The sequence below is a fragment of the Pteropus vampyrus genome, unplaced genomic scaffold (genome assembly GCF_000151845.1).
Source record: "Pteropus vampyrus isolate Shadow unplaced genomic scaffold, Pvam_2.0 Scaffold357, whole genome shotgun sequence".
NCBI classification, from domain to species: Eukaryota; Metazoa; Chordata; class Mammalia; order Chiroptera; family Pteropodidae; genus Pteropus; species Pteropus vampyrus.
The window spans coordinates 1175433-1199944 of record NW_011889138.1 but is presented as its reverse complement, the minus strand read 5'-3'; the positions used below and the strand labels follow the sequence as shown (position 1 = coordinate 1199944).

At 58.2% G+C, this 24512-nt stretch overlaps 3 protein-coding genes and 1 long non-coding RNA gene across 23 annotated transcripts; 3 read left to right on the top strand and 1 right to left on the bottom strand.

Moving 5' to 3' along the window:
* Positions 1-90: 90 nt before the first annotated feature.
* On the top strand, positions 91-2007 carry ZNF581 (zinc finger protein 581). Of its 5 annotated transcripts, none has more exons than XM_011379234.2 (2): positions 91-294; positions 945-2007. In XM_011379234.2, exon 2 carries the CDS (start codon positions 963-965, stop codon positions 1554-1556), a length of 594 nt encoding a protein of 197 aa, XP_011377536.1. In that variant the 5' UTR covers positions 91-294; positions 945-962; the 3' UTR covers positions 1557-2007. The 5 variants fall into 5 exon arrangements, with proteins under 5 accessions (XP_011377536.1, XP_023378589.1, XP_011377535.1 ...); XM_023522821.1 differs by lacking the exon at positions 91-294 and adding an exon at positions 382-563; XM_011379233.2 differs by lacking the exon at positions 91-294 and adding an exon at positions 382-598.
* LOC105304889 lies at positions 1996-8381 on the bottom strand. Of its 4 annotated transcripts, XR_897039.2 has the most exons (5): positions 8266-8381; positions 5946-6109; positions 3974-4858; positions 3043-3178; positions 1996-2261 (listed from the first exon to the last, which is right to left on the bottom strand). It is a non-coding gene; the product is annotated as an uncharacterized LOC105304889 (long non-coding RNA). The 4 variants fall into 4 exon arrangements; XR_002777034.1 differs by lacking the exon at positions 1996-2261 and having other exon boundaries at positions 2419-3178; positions 5926-6109; XR_002777032.1 differs by lacking the exon at positions 1996-2261 and having other exon boundaries at positions 2419-3178.
* On the top strand, positions 3425-7439 carry CCDC106 (coiled-coil domain containing 106). Of its 4 annotated transcripts, none has more exons than XM_023522814.1 (6): positions 3425-3558; positions 4322-4397; positions 4552-4659; positions 4752-4928; positions 5996-6208; positions 6661-7439. In XM_023522814.1, exons 2-6 carry the CDS (start codon positions 4367-4369, stop codon positions 6975-6977), a joined length of 846 nt encoding a protein of 281 aa, XP_023378582.1. In that variant the 5' UTR covers positions 3425-3558; positions 4322-4366; the 3' UTR covers positions 6978-7439. The 4 variants fall into 4 exon arrangements, with proteins under 4 accessions (XP_023378582.1, XP_011377538.1, XP_023378581.1 ...); XM_011379236.2 differs by having other exon boundaries at positions 3467-3672; XM_023522813.1 differs by lacking the exon at positions 3425-3558 and adding an exon at positions 4030-4112.
* Positions 7996-24128, top strand: U2AF2 (U2 small nuclear RNA auxiliary factor 2). 10 transcript variants are annotated; one of them, XM_023522805.1, is made up of 13 exons: positions 8959-9095; positions 12056-12175; positions 12400-12535; positions 13188-13232; positions 13507-13610; positions 13892-14043; positions 15208-15324; positions 15480-15618; positions 19920-20023; positions 20098-20220; positions 20488-20586; positions 20751-20999; positions 23394-24128. In XM_023522805.1, the coding sequence occupies exons 5-13, from the start codon at positions 13589-13591 to the stop codon at positions 23526-23528; spliced, it is 1140 nt and encodes a 379-aa protein (XP_023378573.1). In that variant the 5' UTR covers positions 8959-9095; positions 12056-12175; positions 12400-12535; positions 13188-13232; positions 13507-13588; the 3' UTR covers positions 23529-24128. The 10 variants fall into 10 exon arrangements, with proteins under 10 accessions (XP_011377543.1, XP_011377542.1, XP_011377540.1 ...); XM_011379241.2 differs by lacking the exon at positions 12056-12175 and having other exon boundaries at positions 7996-9095; positions 19944-20023; positions 20488-20574; XM_011379240.2 differs by lacking the exon at positions 12056-12175 and having other exon boundaries at positions 7996-9095; positions 19944-20023.
* Positions 24129-24512: the final 384 nt, after the last annotated feature.

The window sequence follows — 24512 nt, the reverse complement described above, 5'->3', positions numbered from 1 at the left end:
GCGTCTGGGGGCGGGGGACGGCGGGGTTCGGGGTAGAGAGTGGACCATAAGCACCTGGGAACCTTCATCGTAGTATGTGTTTCTGGCCGGAGCCATTTACCGAAGGCCTAGGTTCCCCGCTCCCCCACCTTCCTTCTCTGGACCCTCTTTTCTGTCTCGGGTTCTCCTCTTACCGGCGCCGCCAACTATTGGGAGACTCCTAAAGACCTCCCTCTGTGCCGCCGCCGCCTGATACCACGGGTGTAGCCCAGAGCCGTTCCGAAGTCGCCCGGATCCGAGAGGCTGCTGCACCGGGTACGGGGGCCGGGAGGCGGGCGCGGGCCTCGGAGGGGGCGGAGCTGGGCCAGCGGGAACCTGCGTGCGGGGCGGGGAGGGCGCTTCCTACAACTCGCGTGGAGAGGCTCAGAGGCCCAGCCGCGGGTGGATCACTGGGGAGCGCTAGGACCTAGGCAGAACTGGGGGTAGATGGGCGTGGACTAGAGCCTAGAGGTAGCCTGCTAGGGGAGGGGCAGAGGTGTTCGCACCCGGGGTCCTAACGTGGCAGTCCGTATGAGAAGGCTTGGGTGTGTATGAAGAGGTGGACAGGCTTCTGGATGGAGTGCGTAGGCTCAGGGGCGTAGAGAAGGGAGAGGGGGCCTGGAGGTATATAGGGTGGGGCCCTGCGGCGGGGCCAGGGGAGCGGGTACCCAGTGGCCTGAATAGGGCACAGTAGGGGAGGCAGTGAAGTCCTGGTTGTGTCTAGATGGGCAGAGATCTTGTGCCTACAGTGAGAGGTGGAACAGAGAATAGGAAGAGTTTCCCGAGGGAGACCCTAGGAGCCTTACGGAGGGTCAGAGTCCAGGGCATAAGGACTGGAGGAGGATGGAGGCATCAAAGGTCCTGGGCAGGGTCCACAGAGAGGAAAAATGGAGCTGTGTAACCTCCCCCTCTCTCCCACCCACCAGGCCTCAGCCACCTTCCGGATGCTGGTGCTGCCGGCCCCTTGCCCCCAGGCCCCTGCGCTGCCCTCCGCTGAGGCCATGGAGACCCCTCCCTCTCGGACAGGCCGGTCCTCAGAACCTGGACCTTCCTCCTCCACGGCATCTCCCCAGACCTCGTCCCCTCCGAGGCCCAACCACTACCTGCTAATTGACACCCAGGGCGTCCCATATACGGTGTTGGTGGACGAAGAGGCTCAGAGGCAGCCTGGGGCCGATGGGGCTTCGTCTCAGAAAAAGTGCTACAGCTGCCCAGTGTGTTCGCGGGTCTTCGAGTACATGTCATACCTCCAGCGACACAGCATCACCCACTCAGAAGTGAAGCCCTTTGAGTGTGACACCTGTGGGAAGGCATTCAAGCGCGCCAGTCACCTGGCACGGCACCACTCCATTCACCGAGCAGGTGGCGGGCGGCCCCATGGCTGCCCGCTCTGTCCTCGCCGCTTTCGGGAGGCGGGGGAGCTGGCCCAGCACAGCCGGGTCCACTCAGGGGAGCGTCCGTTTCAGTGTCCGCACTGCCCACGACGATTTATGGAGCAGAACACGCTGCAGAAGCACATTCGCTGGAAGCATCCGTGAGCCGGCCTGTGGGTACCTCAGGCACCACGGGATCTAGGGAGCCTGGACTCCTGTCATCCTGAGACATCACAAGAGCACTGTGGCTGGGTTACTGGGCCCTGGACACAAACACAGACCATCTCCTGTGGAGGCTGACTCCTGCTGAGGCAGGAGCCCCTTAGTCACCTTTGGGTCCCAGTGTTTTGGTGATAGATGGGAACGAGAGTACACAGTCACAGAGTGGGGTCCTTTAGCCTCAGGACATGAGCTCTTCCAGGCTGAGCTTGACTGGGGGTGGAGGTGGGGAGTGCTGGGTGTGGAAATTCTCCTGAAAACAAGGTTGGGGACCATCAGGAAGCACACCATCTTCCTGAGGCCTCTGTGTTATTGGGGGCAGGGGCCCCAGACTTGCCTCTCACTCACCAGCCAGGGCCAGAGACTGGACACTCAATAAACCCGTTTCCTACTTTGAGCACTCGAAGCTTGTTTTTGGTGATAGTGGCTTGGCCTGCTGGCTGCCCAGTACAAAGACTTAGCAAATGCCTGGCCCAGTGGGCCTTGGCTTGCCTGGCTGGGGACTAGTTCCCACTTGGCTCCTCTGGACCTGTGTCATCTAGGCCAGTGGTCCCCAAACTTTTGGCACCGGGGTTCGGTTTTTTTTATGAGAATCTGATGCCTGATGATCTGTGGTGGAGCTGACGTGGTGATGCTATCACTGGGAAGCGGCTGCAAATACAAATGACGGTTTGCTCACTGGCCCGCTGCCCACCTGCTGTGAGGCCCAGTTCCTAACAGGCCACAGACTTGTATCAGTCTGCAGCCTTGGGTTTGGGGACCTTCTGACCTAGGCAGAGTGTTTTTCAACTTATTTTTAAAACCACAATCCCTTGTAAGAAACACCTTTTATATGGCAACCTACTTTACAGGTATGCAAAATGTGTGCAATAACCATAGTTAACTCTGCCATGTGCAGGTCACTGATACTTTCATCTACGATATTTTGTGTTAATTGCCGATCCCACCCTGTACCAAATTCTCCACCCAGGACCCTGCAGTTAGAAAAACACTTATAAGGTGAAGCGGTAGGAGTGTGGCCTCTGACATTTAGGTTCTCCCTCTGCAGTTGTGCTCTCATCAGGGCTGCCACAAGTTCCAGAGCATGGAGGCTCCTCCTGAAGGAGGAAGGGCAGGCAGAGCTAAGCTGGAAGCAGAATAAACCCTGCCGCCTACATGTTTTGGGGCGCGCATCTGTTTTGTGCCAGGCATACTGCTGGGACCCCGTTCCTTCTAACCTCTTTTTGGGCTGAACAAAGCAGCTGTCTCTCCCCCGAGAGGGAGCGAGCCTCCGGCTGTCTGACCTCAAGCAATACTAACAGCGCCTGACGTTAACCCTGACTATGGTCAGGCACTAGGCTGGGCGTTTTTGCGTGTGTCATGTCACTGCATCCTCCCCACTTCACAGGTGAGTAAGCCGAGGCAGGAGAGAAGCAGCCAGGACTAGACTTACATCTGAACGTGCCAAAGCCAGCCCTTAAATCACTAACACGGGGGTGGAGGTGGCGGGTGCTTTCGGCTATTTTCAGGAAGGGATAACTCGCTCCCTCAGGATTCTGGGAATCGTGGATCTCGCTGTGTTGATATGCCTGTGGGAGATGAAGGGACGGTTTCCGGGGTCCACTCGGGCCAGTTCCCAGGGAGTCGTTTAAAGCGGTTATCCCCGTGCTTTAACTTTCCTGGCTGTCTCCTACATTGCTCCTCCTCTATCTGCCCCACTGGGCGCGACGCCACCCACCCGGAGGATCTCCGGAGGACCTCCGGAGGCACAAGCTCTCCAGGAATTAGGAATTTCGTGACGTTCCCTGCCTGGGCCTCACGAAGGGCGGGGGAGTGCTGCAAGGGGCCATCGCGCAAGTGCGGCCCCGGCTTCCGCCGCACAAGGCAGACCTCGCTTGGGGCCCGGACTACCGGAGAAGGCGCGCCGACCATCGGACCGGGCGAGTGTCCCTGCCCGCCCCGCCGGCCGGTGGGTGGGCGCTTCCCTCTGCTCCCCGCGACACTTTGCAGACGCTCCCCGGCACCGGACATGGGCGCCGCCGCTGCGGCCGTCGGTCCCCGGGCCGGATTCCGCGCGCGGGTGGTGAGCGCGGGGCCCCGGCCCCTCTGACCCCCAGCACCTGCAGGCGGCGGCCGCCATCTATACCCGCGGCCTAGCTCATCTCCCGCTGGGACCCCTTGACACTATCACTCCTCCTCCCACCATCGGACAAAGGGCGGGGGCAGGGTGAGGGGGCAGCCCCACGCGTGACCTTCCTCTGCACTGCGCACGCGCCCAGCCCCCCCACCACGGGGAGGAGACATATTTACTCATGCGAGTGCGGGGGAAGGGCGTGAGGGTGCCCATGGGTGCGGGAGGCACCGCGCATGGGCCAGACCCTCACCTCATGCCTGGAAGTTGGGGCAGTCTCCCAACGCACCTCTCACTTTTGGCCCCGAGGTGACCTGTGACGAGGGTCCAGCCCATTCAGGACAGGATGTCTCTTGGTGGATCCTACGGGAGCCCAGCTTCTCCTTCCCTCGGTACATATGTAGGAGTGCAAGGGTTTGGACGCCCAGGTCTTCTCCCCCAGTCGTGAGGGTTCTGGGTCCCCCCCACTCCTCTCCATCAGACCCAGGAGTCCCGGCCTTCAGCACCTCCTCTCTCAGTCCTGGGGAGTTGGCCGCACCTCCCAGGGTGTCCCTTGGAGTCCATCTGTGTCCCTCCATCTGTGGCTGCTCTTTCTGTCCAGTGCCTCTGAGGCGGTCGGTTGCCTGGGCCCGCCGGAGGCTGCGCCATGAATGACCGAAACAGTCGGAGAAGGACACGTGAGGAAGCTGGGACCCTGCCCCACCCTTAGTCCCATGGCCACTCTGCCGATCCCTGCTCTTTCCTCCCTGGGGGTTCTGCTGCGGTTGGGTGCTGGTCCGTGGGGTTCAAGGATGTCCCCGGGCTGACCCTTGCCTTTGCTCTCCTCTCCAGTGAAGAAGGATGATGAGGCCTTTGAGATCGCCATCCCCTTTGATGAGGCGCCTCACCTAGACCCCCAGCTCTTTTACCGTCTCAGCCCCACTCAGGGAAACTTTGAGGGTGAGCTGAGGCTTGCCAGGAGGGACTTGAGTCAGCTGGGGTGCAGGGCCTTTGGAGTCTGGGGTGTGATGAGGGTCCCCTGCTGTCCCTAGAGTCTCCGGAGGCTGCATCCCCGACAGTAGCCCTGATGAACGGCGTCAGGGCTCAGCTGCACATGGCCCTGGAGAGGAACTCCTGGCTGCAGAAGCGCATCGAGGACCTGGAAGAGGAAAGGGACTTCTTGAGGTGTCAGCTGGACAAATTCATCTCCTCTGCGCGCATGGATGCAGGTGAGGGTGCCCCATGAGGTGGCCCCCTCTCTGACCCACTCCTGGGCCCTGGCACCCAGCTCTGGCCCTACTTGAGAACACAGGACCCTTCTTACCCACATATTCATCTTTTGGTGGCTTGGTGGGGACCTGGCCTCTTTACCCTCTGCTAGTCCCCTGGTATCCCCAGGACCTCAGGCTCAGCTTCATTCCTGCTTATGCTGACTGGCAGGCCACTGGGCCCCATGTCTTTCTCCAGGTGGTTGGGGCTTTCCATTGCCCAATTCTTAGCGCATTTTGGAGAACCCCACCTCTAGGCTCCCCCTTTTGGTGTGCTCCTTCACACGCTCCCACACCCCTCTTTGTGAATTCCAAGGAAAGCCAGGGCAGGAGGCCTGTGTTTTGTAAAGACTGGTGTTATTGGGGACCCTGTGCTTTGGAACAACTTCTAGCCTGGGTTGCTGGGACCTACCATTCTTTCTCCCCAGCGATGGGAACCTATCCGGGACAGTCAGGCCCAGTGGCCTCCGGACTTTCTCAGTGGTAACCCCAACACTGGACCCGCCCCAGCCACCTTCTGGGGGCCCTATATAGAGCCTCAGCACGCCCCCTCCTAGGTGGGGGCAGAAGCCTGCCACCCTGAGCCCACTAGAACCTGAGACCACACCCCCACCCCAACCAGGGCCTTGCCTGCCTCCAGGGTGTCTGGAGTCCACTCTTCTGGAGGTCCCCCTTGGGTCCCCAGGAAACCCCTCCTCCATTGTGGATACCCCACATAGTCAGACTGCGGTCTGATCTTAGTCTCTTTGGCCCCTCTCCCAGACTGCTTGCCTAGTTTAGGAGTCAACTGACCATCCTCCTGCAAGCCCTACCCATGACCTCGAGCCCCAAAACCCCAGCTGATTGTCCTGTATTTGGTTGTCTCTTTCATAGGGACCCAATTTCCTATCCTGCCTCCTTGAGGGTTTCCCTTCCCGAGTACCTGTGTGGTGTGATGTGATGTGAAAGCTATCCTCACCTTGCAGATAGATCTCTTACCTCCCTCCTGCCCCCGCAGTTAAAAGCGTACGTGTCTCCCTCCTCTCCAGAGGACCACTGCCGGGTGAAACCTGGGCCCCGGCGGGTGGAGGGCGACGGCCGAGGTGGGGCTGGGGGCGAGGCCTCGGACCCTGAGTCGGCTGCCTCCTCAGTCAGCGGCGCGTCTGAAGAAGGCAGTAACGTCGACAGGAAGAGGCAGAAACAGAAGGGAGGCACTGGTCGGAGGCGCTTTGGGAAGCCCAAGGCCCGGGAGAGGCAGCGGGGTGAGTGTGGGGTGGGGGTGCAGGGGGATAAGGTCTGAGCTGAGTCTTGCATGTCACCTCCCCCTCCCCTTCAGTAATACAGGAGACCTGCTGGTCGGTCCCAGCCTCCACGTTTTGGTCTACCCTCCCTGACCTAACCAGCGTCAGTAATCAGTAATGTGGGAAGCGGCAACAGCCCAGGCAGCTGTGAACTCATCTCTCTGGCTCTTGCGGTCTTTATTTCCTCATCCTCCTCTCTGGGCCTCCCTCAAATTTCCTGCTCGTCTCTTTCCCTGTCTCCATTCCTTTGTTCTGTGTGGGTCCCTCACCCCACTTCTGTCTCTTGTCCATACATCTGCCCTCCCATTTCTGTCCCACACCTCTGCGTTTGCCTTCCCCACATGGATCTGTCTCCTTGTCTCTTATCTACTCCCCCATGTCTGCCTTTCTATTCCTTCTCCTTGGCCCTGCAGTGAAGGATGCGGACGGTGTCCTCTGCCGCTACAAGAAGATCCTGGGCACCTTCCAGAAGCTGAAGAGCATGTCGCGGGCCTTCGAGCACCACCGCGTGGACCGCAACACGGTGGCACTGACCACGCCCATCGCGGAGCTGCTGATCGTAGCCCCAGAGAAGCTGGCAGAGGTGGGCGAGTTCGACCCCTCCAAAGAACGTCTGCTGGAGTACTCGCGCCGTTGCTTTTTGGCCCTGGACGATGAGACCCTCAAGAAGGTGCAGGCCCTCAAGAAAAGCAAGCTGCTGCTCCCCATCACCTATCGCTTCAAGCGGTGATCCCGCCCCACCTGACCTGGGACAAGATCTCCGGCCCCCACTTCCCTACCCCACCTGGCACAGGGGCAAGCGTGTGCATGAGTGCTGTGTCCCTCGCCAGGGCCTGGGGGCGGACAGCGTGTTTCTGCGTGTGCCTCCTGCAAACCCCTCCACTCCCACCCAAGATCCCTTGTATATAGACCTGCCTCCCACACTCCCACCCCCTCCCGTTTCTCCACATTCCCAGGGTTGGAGGCGCATCACTTGACTGTCCTGTCCCAAACACCCGCACCACTCCTGCCCTCACTGAGCCCTTCCTCCTGGGAAGACCGCGGGACTCTGCGGGGCAGGGGCACTGTACATACCCGTTCTCCGCCCCCAACCCCGAGGACCCGAATCCTGCTCTCCCACCCTCCCAGTCTGCGTGAGACAGAGAATTATTCAGAGAATTTAAATTAAAAAGACGATAAAATTTGGAATAAACTAGGCCCCGGCATCTTCCTGTAAGGGGGATCCGTTGCTGCGGAGACAGTGACCGGGGACCCTGGTGCGGGGGTTCCAGGGAGCGAGCAGCCAGGTAGGAAACGGTGAGGTTGCAGAGGCAGGGTGTAATTAGCACACCCGGAGGCAACGATAGGAGGGGGAGAAGAAGTCGTGCCCCGGGAACTTGGAGTGCAGAGCTCCGGGAAAGAGGCGCGAACACCCCCCGCGGGGCTGTCTGGACTAGACGCGCGACGGTAGGAGGCAGGCCTCAATGACCTCCAGCGGAGGCGGCCAGCGGAGGGGGTACTGGGCATCTCCGGAAGGCTTCCGCCCGCCCGCCGGGAGGCGGTAACGTGAGATCCTGTTTCTCAGAAGTGTCCACAACGTTGTCTGCGGCGCCTGCGTGGCGGAGGGAGACGGGCGCGCTCACGCGGTTGCTACGCCAACCAGGCAAGGACGGCCTTAACGGTCGGGAACGCAGTGCTTTCCCTGGAGGAAGGGAAAGTCTCGCGCACGCGCGCTAGAGGCTCTGGAACCGGTCCTCCCGGAGCGGTGAGAAACCGCGCCTCACACCGACCTCCACGCAGGCGCAAAAGTACATCTCGCCCCCCCCTCCGCTTCTATCCTGCGCAGGCGCATAGAGCTGCGCTGCCAACCTCCGCAGCGGCTGCGCGTACCCTCCACCCGCTGGCTGCTTTGGTCTCGCGCAGCCTTCCTAGGCTTTCCACGAGATCGGCCTTTCTTTTCTTCCACTCTCCCCACCCGGAGAGGCAGGTGCCGGGAGCCAGGATCCCGCCCCTTTTTCGTATCCCTTCCCTTGACCCACCTCGTCTTCATCCGCCCTCCCTTTTCGGTTCTCGGAGCCGGAAGGAGCCGAAGCACAGACGGAAAGAGCCGAAGCCGTCTTCGTGAGTGAGGCCTTCCGGAAGCGGTTGCGGAAGGAACCGAAGTTTTGCGGGGGGGAGGAGTGAGCGAGCGGAATCTCCGGAAAGAGCCGAAGCTTGGATCGAGCATAATCTGTGGCGGGGCCCGAAGGCGAGCGCCGGAAACCTTCGGGAAGTCCCGAAGACCGGGACGGTTAGACTTGTCGGGAATAGCGGATTGTTCTGATAGGACGGGCAGAGCAGGACGGGGAGCCCTTGCGGAGGCAGCCAAAGACTGAGACGCTTTCACTTGTCAGAAGAAGCCGAACCCTTGGCGGGACGGTGCGTGGCTGAGTGCCAAGGAAGACGAGGACCTACGGAAACGACCGAAGGTTGAGTTGATTTCCGAAAAGTGACGACAACCTGGGAACCCAGGGGAACCCTCACTTCGGGTGTTTCGGAGGCATCCGACGCCGCTGCGCCCGGCTCCTTTCTCTACGGTCCGGATATACACGACGCGCTTCGGGAACAAGCTTGGGGGGAGGGGTATCTTGCGGGCGGGCGGGGAGAGGGGCGGAACCGGGGCGGGGCAGGCGGGCCGGGCTTGATTAGTCAGGAGGCAGAGGCGCGCCGGCGGCGCCCGGAAGTAGCCGAAGCGAGCGGCGGAAGTAGCCGAAGCGTCCGGAGCGGGCGGGCGGCAAGGCGAGGCGAGAGCTGCACAGGGCCCTACGCGGCCGCCTCAGCATGTCGGACTTCGACGAGTTCGAGCGGCAGCTCAATGAGAATAAGCAAGGTGAGGGCGCGGGGGATGCGGGACGGCGGGCTGGGCGGCTCCTGGTTTCCCTCCGCGCCCCCCGCCATTTTCCCGTCGCTTCCCCCTCTCCGGGCCGCGCGGCGCCCCCCCACCAGGCGCGCGCGCCTAGCTCACGTGACCGCCCGGCGTGTCTCCGCGCGCGGGAGGGGTGGGGACAACGGGCGCGGGCCTGTACGCATGCGCGCCGCGCTCGGTTCTGCGCCCCACGTGGTCCTGGCGGAGGTGGCGTGGACTGGAGGCATTGCCTGGTGTTTCCTTGTGGACTCTTATTTTTGCTAGCCTGGGCAGGAGAGTATGTATGTAAACATAGTGGGTTCGTGGTGCGCCTTTTCTCCCGCTGCCTGGGCACTTCCGCTTCCGGCCGGCCTGTGGCCTGGTTCTCCACGCCCCCTTTGTTCCAAAATGGCGGCTGGGAGACCCCCCCCCACCCGCACGTGGGCGCTGGTAGGGCTGTGTCGTGGGCCGGTTCTTCCGCCGCTGCTGTTTGCGCCGTGCCCTGCCGACTCCTGCCGAGGGGTCCTCCGCTCGGGTCGCTGGTCTTGAGCCTTGAGTAACTGCGTATGACGTGGGTTTCCTCGTAAAAGGGGCGGCCTGTGCCTTAACGTGTTCCTGCTACTCGCATACGTCCTGCGTACACGCGGGTTTTGGCATTGGCGATGATCGCAAATGTGGGCTGTATGTCTCCTACCTCTTCCCAGCTAGATACAAACACCCCGTCTTGTCCGAACCCAAACTCAAGGCACCTAGAGTCAGTCTCATAAATCGTCTTAACGTGGAGATGAGGAAGCTGAGGCTCAGAGTAGGGGGACTTGGGCTACTTGGGCTACTTGGATACTGTAGCGGCAAGAATCCTCAGGTGATGCCGAGCTAAGCCCAGGGCCCTGAGAGTGCCTATCAGTTTAGGGACTGAGAATACTGGAATTGGGAGTCAGACGTTTAAAAATTTTCTGCCTTATTTAGGTTTGAAAGCGAAGAAATTTAGGCGTAGGGAAGTTGGGGGACTTGAGGCTTAAGCTGCCCGTGTTTGAAGGGCTGAATGAGGGCTCAGAACTTCGTTTTTGAACCCAGTCTAGATTTGGGTAAGTGATGTCTGGCTCAGGAGACTGCCTGGAGAAGAAGTCGGAGTGCCCACAGGGTGTCTTGTCTTTGCATTGTGTACTTGTTAAGCACAGGCTTGAGAGTTGATGGTGCCCAGCTTCAGCTTGGACTGCTGTGATACTTGTGTTTGTTTTCGTCTGAAGATTGGCCAGTATCCTTTTGTCAGGAGTTTTGGGAATTCAGGGCGATAGCAATGAAGGTGGTAATTAAACTCTGAGCGCCTGCCGCTCCAGGCACCTTTGCTAAGGTCTTGGTGTGGTTTTTCTGAGTGGATCGTTGTAACAGCTCCAGGAGGCTGAAATGATTTTCTCCTTTTTGCAGAGTAGGAAACAGGCTCAGAAAGCTTAAAGACTTTCTCAGGTCTGGTCAGAGGCAGAGCTTGGGTTAGATGGGGTAACGTGTGTGAAGTGTGTGGCATGTGGCTTGGCATGCATTAAGTGCTTGATGAGCAGTGCCCTTCCTGTGGAACCTTCCTGCGCCTAGGACATTCTCAGTTGGAGGAGGACTAGAGAAGCAGGTCTCCAGCTCACTCAGAAGTGGTATCAGTTGGGGAAGGTGACTTCCAAATTTCATTCTGCCAAGTTCTCGTGCACCTGGGGGTAGACGTGGCGCTCATTTAAAGAAAAAAAAACCAAGTTTTAAAGATTTAGTTGTTTTTGTGTGGTTATTTATATACATTTAGTAAGGAGAAAAGTTGGGGCTGACTCTCAGTTCTGGTTGATGGACCCACCAGGTGGAGCTGGTTGAGCCCTACCTTGGGGCTCCTGTAAATGTGCTGCCTGAGTGCTCGGCCCTTGCACGTCACCTGGGTTGGTGACACTGTCCCCACAAGATGGTGACAGCATTTTGAACAACCAACATTTCTTTCTGTTCTTATCTGTGCAGGATCTGTGTATGGGGGGGACAACTCTTGCCTTAGGGGGAAGTGCTACCCCTTTATCCTCTTGCCTGTGGGGCTTTGTCTCTGAGCCAGCCTCCTCTTGACTTGAGCCCCCGCCTATTGCACCTGTGTCTCCAGGGAATTAATTTCCTGGTCGGTGTCCCAGGCACCCAGCAGGCATCACTGCTTCCTGTGTCTGTCTGACCTGCCTGCTGTCTTTTGCAACAGGAAAGGCTCCTGGGGCTTGTGGCTTGCCCGTATTTTGAGCATGGAGCCAGAGACCCACAGCCGTCTGTTTTAGGAAGCGTCCCACCGCCTGCTGCTGTGTCTTTCCCTTTCTTAGGTGCATGTTTTTCCTGAGTTTCAGTGGTTTCAGAATTGAGATGTATTTGTAAAAAGTTCATGTTTGGTTATATCAGAAAAGTAAAAGGCAGGGTGCAGATCAGGCTAGAGTCCACTCTGAGGCTCTCTCCTTATTGCCCCAATTGCCTATTGTCTTCAGGAGTGTGGTGACGTTCGTGAGCACGAGAATGGGGCCTGGTGGGTAGTTCAGGAATCAGGGGTGTCTTTGAACCCAGGAAGTAAAGTAGAAGGCAGAGTTCAAGTTCCCCATGCTTGGGGTTTAGCCTGCACCTCCTCCCGTGGCTGAGAGCCCTGTTGGGAGCACAGGTTTCTGTGGCTTTGCTGGCAGGGCAAGCCCAGCCAGCCCGTAGTGTACTCTGTGCTTGGCTTTGAGGCAGGATGGGCTGTTCTGGGGTTCAGGTCTGTGTGGGGTGAAAAGGGGCCTCAGGGTGGGCATCCTGGTTGGGAAGGGACGGGTGGGGTTTCCCTGCTTCCTGCCCGGCTCCCAACCCTGGGCCTGACAGTGGGACTGTGGGCGCATCTGGTTGATTGAAGAGGTCTTTCCTGAGGGGCCGTGGGTCCTTTCAGGAAAACATCATTGGGTCTCTTGGTTCCCCAGCCTCTAGCCCTGCCCCTCTCAGGGACGACCCTGGGGTCAGGCCCCTCAGCCCTCGAGGGGGACCAGGAGCCAGCCTCCTCTGTCTTCTCTGGCTCCCCAGCTCCTCCTGAGCAGCCTCAGGTATCTTGTACCCCGGGGGCATTTCCAGGCCCTGTCCCCTCAGGTAACCAGTTCCCATCCCGTGGTCCCCCAGGGTCCCTGGACTGACTCGTGGACCCAGGAAGGGTCCCTTCTCCATTGAGTCCCGTCCCCTGGGGGTGGCTTCCCTGGGGCTGGGGCAAGGCCACCAGTGTGGGTGGGCTGGGTTGCACCCTCCCTGAGCTCACCCCTTTCCCTTTGCCCAGAGCGGGACAAGGAGAACCGGCACCGGAAGCGCAGCCACAGTCGCTCTCGCAGCCGGGACCGGAAGCGCCGCAGCCGGAGCCGCGACCGGCGCAACCGGGACCAGCGCAGCGCCTCCCGGGATAGGCGGCGACGCAGGTACCCCACACAGTGTGGTGGGCCAGCCAGAGGGGGCAAGGGTGGCCTTGTGCAGACCGTGTGCCCCTCCTTGAGGCTGCTCTGTCTGGGGGTGGGGTCTGCTTCTTGGCTGTTGCCATTTCAGTTTTTCTTGTATTGTGGGTTCCCACAGTTTCTAGGGGGTTGTGGGGTCGGCAGTTCTCTATCTGGGAGACGAGCCTGGAGACAGGGTGTGGATTCTGTCCTTTCTTTCTCATGGGCTGCCCTGCCCCCAGTCTCTCTCTGACCAGCTTAGGGGCTTTGCTCTGCCTCTCAGAAGTGGGAGAGGGAGGCCTGGGGGCAGGGCAGCACCTCACTTGTGTGTTTGGGCTCTAGCACCTCTTTTCCTTTGTCTTCTTTGCCCGCTTAGGTGAGGAAGAGGGTGGGTGGAGGTCCTGCTTTTCTCTCTTCAGACTCCCCTAGTAGATAGTGTCTGGCTTTTTCTCTGTCCTTACTTTATTTTTCTTGGGTGGGGCTTGGAGGGAATGGCAGGGCTGAGGGGGCCTGCTAGCCCCATGTTCCCCTCGGCCCTGCCCCCCAGCCCTGGGCTCAGTGCCCTTGGGGGGGGTGTGGCATGTGGGGAAGATAAGGGTCCCCAGTCACCCCTCCCCACGCCTCTCCCTCCTGCCCCCAGCAAACCTTTGACCAGAGGCGCTAAAGAGGAGCACGGTGGACTGATGTGAGCTGCTCTTCCTGCCCCCACCCTGACGTCCACCCCGTCTCTCCCACCCTGGCACCCCTGTCCTTCCCTTCCTATCCAGCCCTGGCCCAAGCACCTACCTTCAAGCCAGCCTCCTGCCCCCCAACCCCAGGCCTGGGCGTGGCTGACCCAGACCCTCTCCCTGTGGAGAGAGTGGGCTACTGCTGGGAGCCGGGGGGCCCGGGGGTCTCACAGGCCCGCTGAGGGCTGGACTGAGGTGGCCCTGCCCGCTCTCCCCTCCACCCTCCCCCAGTCGCTCCCCCCGCCATGAGAAGAAGAAGAAGGTCCGCAAGTACTGGGACGTGCCACCGCCTGGCTTCGAGCACATCACCCCTATGCAGTATAAGGCCATGCAGGGTAGGCGCTGTGGGCCAGCAGGCCGACCCCCAGTCTGGGCTGAAGTTTGTACCCTGGGATTTCCTGTCTCTGCCCTTTTGAAGCCCCTATGGTGGAGTGTGGGAATGAGAGCTCTCCACAGGGCCACAGTCAGGGGACGTGATTTCTCAGAGGCAGTAGGTCTTTTGGGGGCCACTTTTCCCCGGAGGCTGAGAAAGGGGGCCTTGGGTATAGGGGTGGTCCTGGAGCGTAGGTCCAGGAGTGCCCTGATGCCGCTTGATTTTTTTCTTTCCCTCTTGAAGCTGCGGGTCAGATTCCAGCCACTGCCCTCCTGCCCACCATGACTCCGGATGGTCTGGCTGTGACCCCGACGCCAGTGCCCGTGGTCGGGAGCCAGATGACCAGACAGGCCCGGCGTCTCTATGTGGGCAACATACCCTTTGGCATCACTGAGGTACTGCCCTACCCGCCCTCCTTCACCCCCCCACCCTCCCTTCCCTCCCTTCATTCCCTCCCTCCCCAACCTGCACGGGTCAGACTCTGCTCCTGCAAGACCCCCCGGCCCCCTCCCAGACGGACGATGGAGTTGAGCCAGCCAGGGGCCGGGCTGGGGGTGGCCCTCCCTCCCTCCTCTATCCTCTCCCATCTCCTCTCCCCCAATCTCCTCCAGCAACCCAGGGATCAAAGCACACACATAACTTAACTCCGAATCCGAATCCGTGTGGAGAAAGACAGAGAGGGAGACTCGGACACACACACAGACGCACGTCCCTCAGTTTCTGACATGCCTCTTGTTCTTTGCCCTGCCCCCACCCTCTCCCCACAGCCCTCCCTTGGCCGCTGCTCTTTTATTTTTGATGGCCCTGACCTCCCCACCTTCCCCATGCTCCTCTCCCCCCCCATCCCCACCCCTTCCCGTGGCACCCCTGAGAATCCCGAGATCAAAGAGTTGTTTCCATTTCTCTTTAAAGTGAAATATTGTGGGGCTGAGATCCCTCGTAGCAACAAAAAGTTTGCTACCGTCGGCGAAGGCAAGTAAGGTCCATTCTGACTTTCTCAACCTGCACTTTGCTACATTTGATGAACCAGCCCCCGACTCCAGGGCCAGATCCCTCCACATCACTCTTCTCTCCTCCCCTCCTGCCCATCCCCCTCCCCTGCCCCTGCTCTCCCTCCTCTCCCTCATCTGTTCCTTTTCTCTTGAGTCTCTTTCTTTCTGATTCTGGGTCTCTGTCTTGCTTGCTGCTGCTTTTGTTTTTTTCCTACTGTGTTTCTCTGCTTTCATGGGATGTTTCTTTCTCTCGTGTGTCCTGTCTCCTTGTTCTGTCCCGTGTTTTTTTTTCTTCCTGTGCTTTCTTACTTTTTTCCACACTTCCCATCTGTCCCCTGGTCTTCTCTGCTGCGGCCTTCTCCCTTTTCTCTCATGACCCTCCTGTGTTTGTCCCTGCTGTTGATCTCTGTGCTCCCACCCGTGTTCCACTGTCCCCTCCCCTCCCACCTTCTCCCTTCCTATCCCTCTCCCCTTATACCCAAACCCTCTGTGTCTCCCTCTCTCACCCTTCCCCTCCTCTCTCCACCTCCCTTCCCCTCCCCTCCCTGTCTCTTGTTCCCTCTGCAGGAGGCCATGATGGACTTCTTCAATGCCCAGATGCGCCTGGGGGGGCTGACTCAGGCCCCTGGCAACCCTGTCCTGGCTGTGCAGATTAACCAGGACAAGAACTTCGCCTTCCTGGAGGTAAGCTGGCACCACTGTTGGCCCGTGCACTCTGGCTCCAGCACCTTTGCAGCAGCACATTTGCCCTGGGCCCTTTGCCATCCCCGGCACCCCTGGTACTGGGCTGGACTGGCCATGCCCCCCTGCCTCTCATTACCCCATTCTCTCTCCTGCAGTTCCGCTCAGTGGACGAGACCACCCAGGCCATGGCCTTTGATGGCATCATCTTCCAGGGCCAGTCGCTGAAGATCCGCAGGCCCCATGACTACCAGCCCCTGCCCGGCATGTCAGAGAATCCCTCTGTCTATGTGCCTGGTGAGTGGGGGTCCTGCCCACCCTTCCCCTCCAGCCCAGCTGCCTTGGGAGCATTGCGAGTACTTAGGAACAGACACATGTCCTCATCCGATCCCCCAAAGCTTTGGGAGCTGGTTATCTCCCTGCTTGGCAGAATTGGCGCCTGGGACTGGGGAGGGTGACCTGTGGTCTGTTGGAGAGACGCAGCTTGTTGGTGGCAGGGCTAGGGCCAGAGTGCAAGTGTTGTGGGAAGTGGGGGCAATGTGTGCCCGGTCAGCAGCTAATCACCACATTGCTGAGCAGGGACTTGCACCTGGCACGCACAGTGGCCGACGCTCTGACGTCAACTTTTGAGAAAGGTCTATTTTGTGAGGTCCCCCAGCAAGGAGGCAGAGGCAAGGCTCAAGCCTGTCCTGATGGAGAGCTAGGCTCAGGGTTGGTGGGGCAGGTGGGCAGGGGCTGCAGTGGCAGGTGTGCGGACTACAGGCCTTCCCTTTTGAGCGGGTCCCGGTTGTCCAGTGTCTGTCAAACCCCAGTTCTGGTTCCAGGTGTCACCTGAGGTCAGAGTTTTGTCTAGTACATGATGTTGTTGTGTGGCTTATGTCAAGTCCAGTTTTGTTGTTTTTGCACTGGAGAACACCTCAGTGTCTTGTTAGAAGCACGAAAAAGCCTGTTTGAGTTGGTTCTTGGTTGCAGCAGGGCCAACACCTGGGTATTCCTGCAGACTCCTTGCGCTGGCCCTGCCTCACTGCGTGTTCCCTGCCATCCATGCTGGGAGCTCGGGACTGGGGGTGGGTGGGGGCGGGGCTTGCTTCTGTCTGCAGGGGACCAGAGGGCAGAGGGTTAGGCTTTGCTGGCCATAAGGTTCCTGTGGAAACAAGACTAATCTGTGGTCCTGGTGTGAAAGTTGCAGAGGACACTTCAGCAGGTGGGCGTGGCTGTGCCCCATCTACCTTAAAATTGGGGACTGATGTTTGGGCTTCGTACAATACGCATGAGTCATCGTGACCTTTCAGAGGCCTTGCCAGATGGGGGTGCACATTAGGACTCGGGCTTGGGAGAGGTGTTATTAGGGTGCAGGAGGCACTGTGGCATTGGAGGAGCCAGTGTGCTCTGACTGAGCCGGGGGCCAGGCTCAGGCCCTGGAGATGCTATGGTGGAGGTGGTGGTGATGGGGGTGCTGATGTGCTCAGTGGGGGTAACCAGGCCCTCAGGTTTGGAGAGTAGGAGTTTCTGTGCGCTGAGGCTTTGCACCAAAGAACACCTTTTAGAAGCTGAGTCAGCTCTTCACTTTGCAGAGCAGCAGCGATGTGGCGTCCCAGAGGGGGCCCTGGGCCTGGATGCCGGCTCATTTCCTGCATTCTAACTTTTCGGAAAATGAGTAGGGCTTACTGGTGCTCTAAGTGTACAGCTGGTGTGTTTCGATGTGTGCACATGTCTAGGGGGCCGGCTCCCATGTCTAGCTACAGATTGTCTCTCTGTGTCCTCTCAGTAAGTCCAGCCTATTTTGGTCAATTTTCATTATGTGAGGAGCCCCCACCACTCCCGTGTTGGGCACTGTCCTAAATGTGCTCTCCAGGTCATGTGCCAATTTTTGTGACAGTCCTGTAGTGTAAGAGTTGGCGAGTGACTATTAGGATCCTGCTTTTTAAATGCTGGCCTACAGCTGTGTGCACTCGTGTGCTATTCAGGTTGCTCTCGTGCTGCAGTAGCTACAGACCCCCATGGCCCATAAACCGGTGGATACTGTGACCCCATCGTGGAGGAGGAAAGCCAGTCTGGGTGCCTGCTGACTTGTTCAGAGGTGGGACTTGGGATCTGCTCCACCAGTCTTCGTTCTCCTGTGCAGACCAACCAAGATGTAGCTATAGAGAGTTGCTTAAGATTGTGTTCCCTTAGTCACAGGCTGTTTTCTGCATGTGACTCTCGCTGTGATTAAGCATCAGAAGGGTCACTCACTGATCTCTTTAGGAGATTTGGGTGTCTACGCCACAGATCTCTTTCATCCTGGGGGTGGCAGGAAGCAGGATGCTGCCTATAGGTTGAGCATTTTCAAGTCCTATTTCTTTCTATAATAAAGCTAACGTTTTGATTTTTTTCATGAAAAGTCAACTTTGTGAATGTAGGGAGAAAGTATTTGACAAAATCTATAGCAACTATTCTTTTTGGGGAAAAACTCGGAGCCTGGCAGGCATCTTCCTCACCTGGGCAAGAGGGTATAGACCTGAACCTGAACGTTTGCTGGGGCGGTGGCATCTTAAGTCTGTCCCGACTGCAGTCTGGCCTGACTGCCCAGCGCTAGTGTGGAGCCCTGTGTGGAGTTTGTAAGATAAGAGGGAGACCAGAGCCCAGAGAGCTGGCACTGTCTCCAGAGGCAGGAAGGCACAGTGACCAAGTGTGGCTCAGCGTGGCTCTGAATGCCTACCAGTGCCAAGCTCACCCCCAGCTTGGTGAGTCAGTTGAGGCTCAGGAGGCGCTTGCCTATGGGCTGTACCCACCCTCTTGGCAGAGTTTGGCCGTGCCAGGCTTAGCGGTGAGTGCTGGGTTCTAGCTGTGCATGAGGCGTTACGGTCCTGCTGAAGAACAGGTGGCATTGCAGGCAAAAGAAAAGATTGATGTGTTGTGGGGGGTCCAGGGTGGCCTTCAGAGGGCAGGTGGGAGAAGACAGACATATGAAGCAGTGGGGAGCCATTGCTGGCCTGTTTGAGGGCTTCTCTGTGTGTCAGCTGTGTCAGATGTTGTCAGTGTCTTGAGTTTGGGCGCTGAGATCAATCCGGGTTCCTAGTTGGCATCGTTCTCTTCTGGCTGTGGGACCTTACAAGATCATCTTCCTCCTTGCTTCTGGACTGAGTGGCCACAAAGGCCCTACGGTGACTGCAGCACTGACTGTGCTCCCTAGGGGTGGTCTGCAGAGCCTACCCTCAGGCCTGTGTGACATAGACACTTTGCGTGAACTGTTATCATCCCCATGCCCTCAGGTTGGTGCCAGTGTTCTTCCCACGAGGGGCACAGGGAGCCTCGCTTGGTGCTTGCCCCAGATCTGAACACAGGGTGCTTGACTCTGGGTGGTCCTCAGGGCTGCTGCTTCCTTGAGGTGCGTGGCACCGTGTGGGCAACAGCCTGGGCCCAAAAGCGGGATTCACCCAGCTCTTCTCACCTGCTCGGATGATCAGACCGCTGTCTGTGTTCTCGTCTGCTTTCGGGCAGGTGATGGCCCTTAGCACAAAGCCCTTAGTTTGCTGTGTAGTTGGGTGAGTGGACCAGGGAAGGCCCTTCTTTCTGCCTCTGTGATCTCATGCTAGCACTGCCTCTCGGTGCCTCAGTTTACCCCTGTTGTGCTGCAGGCAGGGTTTTGGAGAACACTGAGGTCATGGATTGGGTGAGTTTGACCTGGGTGCCCGGCCTGTGGGGACTTCTCGGTCCAAGGACCCTGCTCCCAGATGCTTCTGCTCCAGCTTGGGAAGGCAGGTCTCATGGTCCTGAGGGGCTCAGTTCTGGTGGTCTTGGCATTGGGTTGGTCCTGTACTTCTCCAGGGAGATGGGAGCATGGGCCTGGGGGGTCTGGGTGGGTGGCGGGAGGGGAGCACACTCCCAGGGGCATGATGGCTCATTCCCCACCTGTGTCACTTTTCCTAGGTCAGGAGGAAAGTGGGTCTGGCCTTGGGTCTCTGGGAATGGCATGCCTATGTGCAAAGAAACCTGCAGGGCTGGGGTGGAACTGTTTGGCAGGCATGTGTCTGAGTCCAGAATGAGAGCAGGGTTGGGGGTGGACACACAGTGGTTGCTAAACCCACTTAGCTAAACACACTCAGCCGTGTGACCCTGCTGTGTCAGCCCCACTGGGTGCTGGGCATGTCCCAGCCCTCAGGGATATAGCAGAGCCCTTTGAAAGACATCATCCATGCCTGAGTCCGAGAGTGGCTGGATTTTGTGTGGCTGTGCCAAGCACAGGGAGGACAGGCCAAGAGCCTCTCCTCCCCGGAGACCTGATGTAAGCCCTGGTGACCAAGAAAGGCTCCGAGCTGAGACTTGGAGGCTGAAGAGAGAGGGTTGTGTGTTCTTGAGATCCCTCACCAATAGGGTGAGGTTACCTTAACGCAGGTGGCAGGTTTGGGTGTGAACTTGGATCCTTGTGGTCCCAGGGTGGGATTGTTGCTGCTTTGCCACGTTGGCATCTGTCACAGTTGTTCTGAGGAACGGTGGCAGCTGGGCAGGTTTGGGAGACATGGTGTTTTCTCTGCCAGCCGTCACCGGGCCGGGAGGAAGGCAGGCCTCCCTGCAGACCCCCAGGGTTCCGGTGACGGTTTGGCTGGGCACCAAAGTCCGTTCCTTCCTCCTTCCCTCAGGAGTTGTGTCCACAGTGGTCCCAGACTCCGCCCACAAGCTGTTCATTGGGGGCCTTCCCAACTACCTGAACGATGACCAGGTAGGTCTCTCACTACCCACCCCACCCCACCTTTGCCCAAACCAATCCTAGTGGCGTCATGATCTCCTTGGCAGGTGAAAGAGCTGCTGACATCATTCGGGCCTCTCAAGGCCTTCAACCTGGTTAAGGACAGCGCGACTGGGCTCTCCAAGGGCTACGCCTTCTGTGAGTACGTGGACATCAACGTCACGGATCAGGTGAGCCCCAGGCCCATGGCGCGGTTGTGTCTGCCATTGCCTTTACCCTGCTCTGTGTCCACCCGGAGGTCTCCCCTTGGAGTTGGGGGGGAGGCAGCCAGCAGTGGCAGGGCCTGCCTGGGGCTTCCCAAGCTCTTGGCCCCTTGCCTTCCCTTCTTTCCCTTCCAGTGCCCAGCTCTGGGATGCTAGGGTTCAGGGGTGGCGTCGGGCTCCTGGTCCCTGACCCACACCTCTTCCCTACATTCCCCCATCGTCCCTCCAACGTAGGCTATTGCGGGGCTGAATGGGATGCAGCTGGGTGACAAGAAACTGCTGGTCCAGAGGGCGAGTGTGGGAGCCAAGAATGCCACGCTGGTGAGCCCCCCGGCACGTCATCTTCCATTGGCTAGGGGGACAAGGGGTGGGGTGGGTGGGGCGGGGCCTCCTCAGCTCTGCCTTTGGCTTTCCTGAGCCTGAAGGGCAGGGCAGTTTTCTTGGGATGGCGTCTGAGAGAGGCAGCCCTGTGACTCCTCTGCCTTCTTGCCCCACAGAGCACCATCAACCAGACCCCTGTGACCCTGCAAGTGCCCGGCTTGATGAGCTCCCAGGTGCAGATGGGTGGCCACCCGACCGAGGTCCTGTGCCTCATGAACATGGTGCTGCCTGAGGAGCTGCTGGACGACGAGGAGTATGAGGAGATCGTGGAGGACGTGCGTGATGAGTGCAGCAAGTATGGGCTGGTCAAGTCCATTGAGATCCCCCGGCCCGTGGATGGTGTCGAGGTGCCCGGCTGTGGAAAGGTGTGTACTTGTGTGCTCGTGCGCCCCCTGACACCATCTCCCTCCCCCCTCCTCCCTCCATCCCTCCCTCCATCTCCCCTCCCTCCCTCCGTCCCCCCACGTTCCCCCACCTTTTTGGCTCTCCGGGACCCAGGGCTGCAGTGAGGCAGTGGGAGTGCAGGGCTGCTGTGGGCAAGGACTTGGGCTCTGTATCAAAGCAGCTTTGGTTCATAGCTTGGCTGTTCTGTGACCTTGTGCAAGTGGTTTGGCCTTTTCTGTGGCCTGGGGGGAAGTGCTAATGAGTCAGGGCAGGCACAAACCCCCTTGTGTTCCGAAGCCAAGTACCCTGCTAGCTCACCTGTGTTATCTCGAACTCATCGTAGTTCTTGAACCCCATCCTTGGAGGACATGGCCGCAGGGTCAGAATTTACGGCCTGATTTTCCAGCCCACTTGAGTCCTGTCACTTCTGGCACTGTGCCTTTGCTTTCCACTTACCCAGGGAGTTGGTGGGGGTTGCCTTTCTGTCTTCAAGCTGAGTGGGGGGAGCGGGGAGCGGGCTGTGCTGTTATTGTGCTGACCTGTAGTGGGGAAGGAAGTGGGCCCTGGGTGCTGATTCCAGATAGGAAGAGGTGGCATTATTAAACATGCCCGAAATGACACCCAGCTGTCAGGGTCCCGGGAGGCGGTGCAGAGCCCCTGGGGCAGGAGCTTGAGGATGGGAGCTGGGGCCCAGAGTGGATCTATGGGAGAATGGGGTGCGGTTCAGGATTTGAGCCAGGTTAGCCTGTTGACTTGGGTGATGGATTATGGTTTAGGGAGTGCGGGAGGGGAGGGAGGAGTCAAGTACGAGTCTCAGCCTTCTGGCTTTGGTGACTGGGCAGGAACACAGGTGAGGAGCAGGGAGATGAGTAGTTTTGGGGGAGGGGGGGATAATGGACAGTGTTATGGGGCTGGCTTTGAAGTCCTGTGACATGCTAGCAGAGATGCAAAGGAAATGGTGAGCTGGACAGAGCTGCATCCCCACTGTGAGGTCTGATATGAACGTGGACAGTCTCTTGCTGTCTCCTCAGTGTTGTGGTGGCCAGCCATCTCTGGTGTGTCTCTCACTTTCTTTCAGTGTTGTCAGCCAGCACTAGAACAGAGCCTGGAACTGGCCTCGGTTGGGGCTGAGTGCATATTTGTGGGAGGAACAAACGGAAAGATCCAGCCTGGTGTTTCGGATTAGACTATCTGCTTTGTTCTTAAACTGTATTCTCAATTTTTTCACACATGTAAAGGCAGGGAGAAACCACTGTAGTGGTGGGGCTATGTTATGGTATGCCGCTTAAGCTGCATACAGCGGCTTTGCAGTACCCAGCTCCAAGTTACCAACATCTTGTTCTTAGGTTGTATTCAACTCCCCACCCACCCCACTCCCTTTATCTGCTGATATAGTTTAAAGCATGTGTTGTATTTTATCTGTGACACGTATAATTTTTTTCTGGTATTTTGGGCCTGGTAATTCTTCTTTTGGGGTCTATTCTGTGCGTTGTTAGATGCTTAGCCCCATCCCCAGCCTCTACCTACTAGATGCCAGTAGCATCTCCTGCCTCTCCAACAACCAAAAATGTCCCCAGACAGTGCCACATGTTCCCTGGGGACACATTCACATTGGTTGGAAACTGCTTCAAGCGAGACCCTTTTAAAAATTTTAATGGAAATGCAGTATCACTACCACATTAACAAAAATATTCTCAGTACCTAGCCAGTTCATGTTCAGGTTTCTCTTACTGTTCTAAAAATGTTTTTTCAAGTTGGTTTGTTTAAGGATCCAGAGAAGGAGTCATTTAAAACTTTCTTATAACTTGTCAATTCTACAATTCTCCGCCATCATTTTTTTTTTTTTTTTATTTTTTGCAAGCCATTATACTTGTTTAAGTAATAGGAGTATTTGTCTTATAGAATTCCCTCATGTTCTGAATTAGTGGTTCATGTGAGATAGACGCCCGAGTAGGTCAGGATTCAACTTTTTTCTTTTGTGTCAGCCTGGGTTTGAATCCTAATTTTTGAGCTTCCCTTAATTTATCTGGAGAGAACATCACCCTTAGGATTGGTGGCTCAGGACCCACCTGGTGCAGAGGAGACAACACAATGGTGTCTTCCCCAGGAAGCTTGCCTCTGTCCACTTGGGTCTTGAGTTGAGCTTGCCTTTGCTTTCTCACCCTCCACAGCTCTGTGTGCCTCTGCTTTGTGTTCTCTTATTCTTTGATCCTGGGGTTCTAGAGGATGTTTGGGGCAATGCCCCCAAACTTCTTTCCCTCTCTCTCACTCCAGGAGTTCCTAGCTTGGGTGGATGCTGGTGGTTGCTGTGAGTCAGCTCCTTCTTGGGAGTGGAGAGGCCACCTGGCCTTCACAATCTGCCTCTTGTTCCACAGATCTTCGTGGAGTTCACCTCTGTGTTTGACTGCCAGAAAGCCATGCAGGGCCTGACGGGTCGCAAGTTCGCCAACAGAGTGGTTGTCACAAAATACTGTGACCCCGACTCTTACCACCGCAGGGACTTCTGGTAGAGGCGGTGGGGGAGGGTGGGGCCGGGCTGGCGTAGGGCTTCTGCCCTGCCACCCCCCCTTTTTCCCCCTCTGAAGACATGGGCAGAGGAGTGACAGCCGAGTGACAGCCGGCAGCAACTGGAATGGCAGCAATTTAAGGGTGGGGGTGGGGGGTTGGGGCAGGGAGGGGACTGGGGAAGTGCGCACACAGGCCCACACAGACACACGCACCCACAGACACAGGAAGGGGTCGGGATGGGGAGGGGTGCACAGCAAGGTGGGGTAGGACCCCCACAGCCCCTCTCCAAAACAGCCTCTCCTCCCTTATTCCTTCTTTCTCCTCCCCTTCCCCACTGTAGAAACATAGTGTGTTTATATTTTATGGCCAAACTATTTTGAATTTTGTTGTCCGGCCCGGTGCCCTGCCCTCTCCCTTTCCAGGACCATAGCCCCGTCCTCTTGGCCTCTGGTCCTCTCCCTGGTTTCTTACATAGCTGATTCTCTTTAGCCTCCCCTGACCTGTCCCTAGCCTGGTGTCCCTTGTCCCTCTCCTACTCTGTGGCAGTTTCATATTTGCTAAAACGAATTTGCTCATTAAACATTTTGTTGTATTTTACTTTATGGAGCTCCTCTGTGTCTGGTGTGTGTAACCCGGGTGTGTTCCCTTGGCTCGAGGCCTAGCCTTTGCTCCAGGAGGCCGGGCTGTGCCCAGCCTTTGGCCTTTGGCCTTTGGCCTTTGGCATTGCCGCCCTGCTGCCCTTGGCTCGCCCCGGGGGCTCTCCCAGCCTGTGCGCCCTCCCAGCCTGTGCGCCGCCGCCTCAGGCTGGGCGTGGACTCGGGGAAGGGGATACGACCGCCTGGCCCCACGTGGGCTCCCGCGTCCGCACCGGGGACGTAGGGGTGGGGGTGCGGGTGGGGGTAGGGGCGGTCTCGGGGGCGGGCTGGGAACAACTCGGCGTTCTCCCTGGGCCTTTGCGGCAGCGAGCGGAAGTAAGGGAAGCGGCT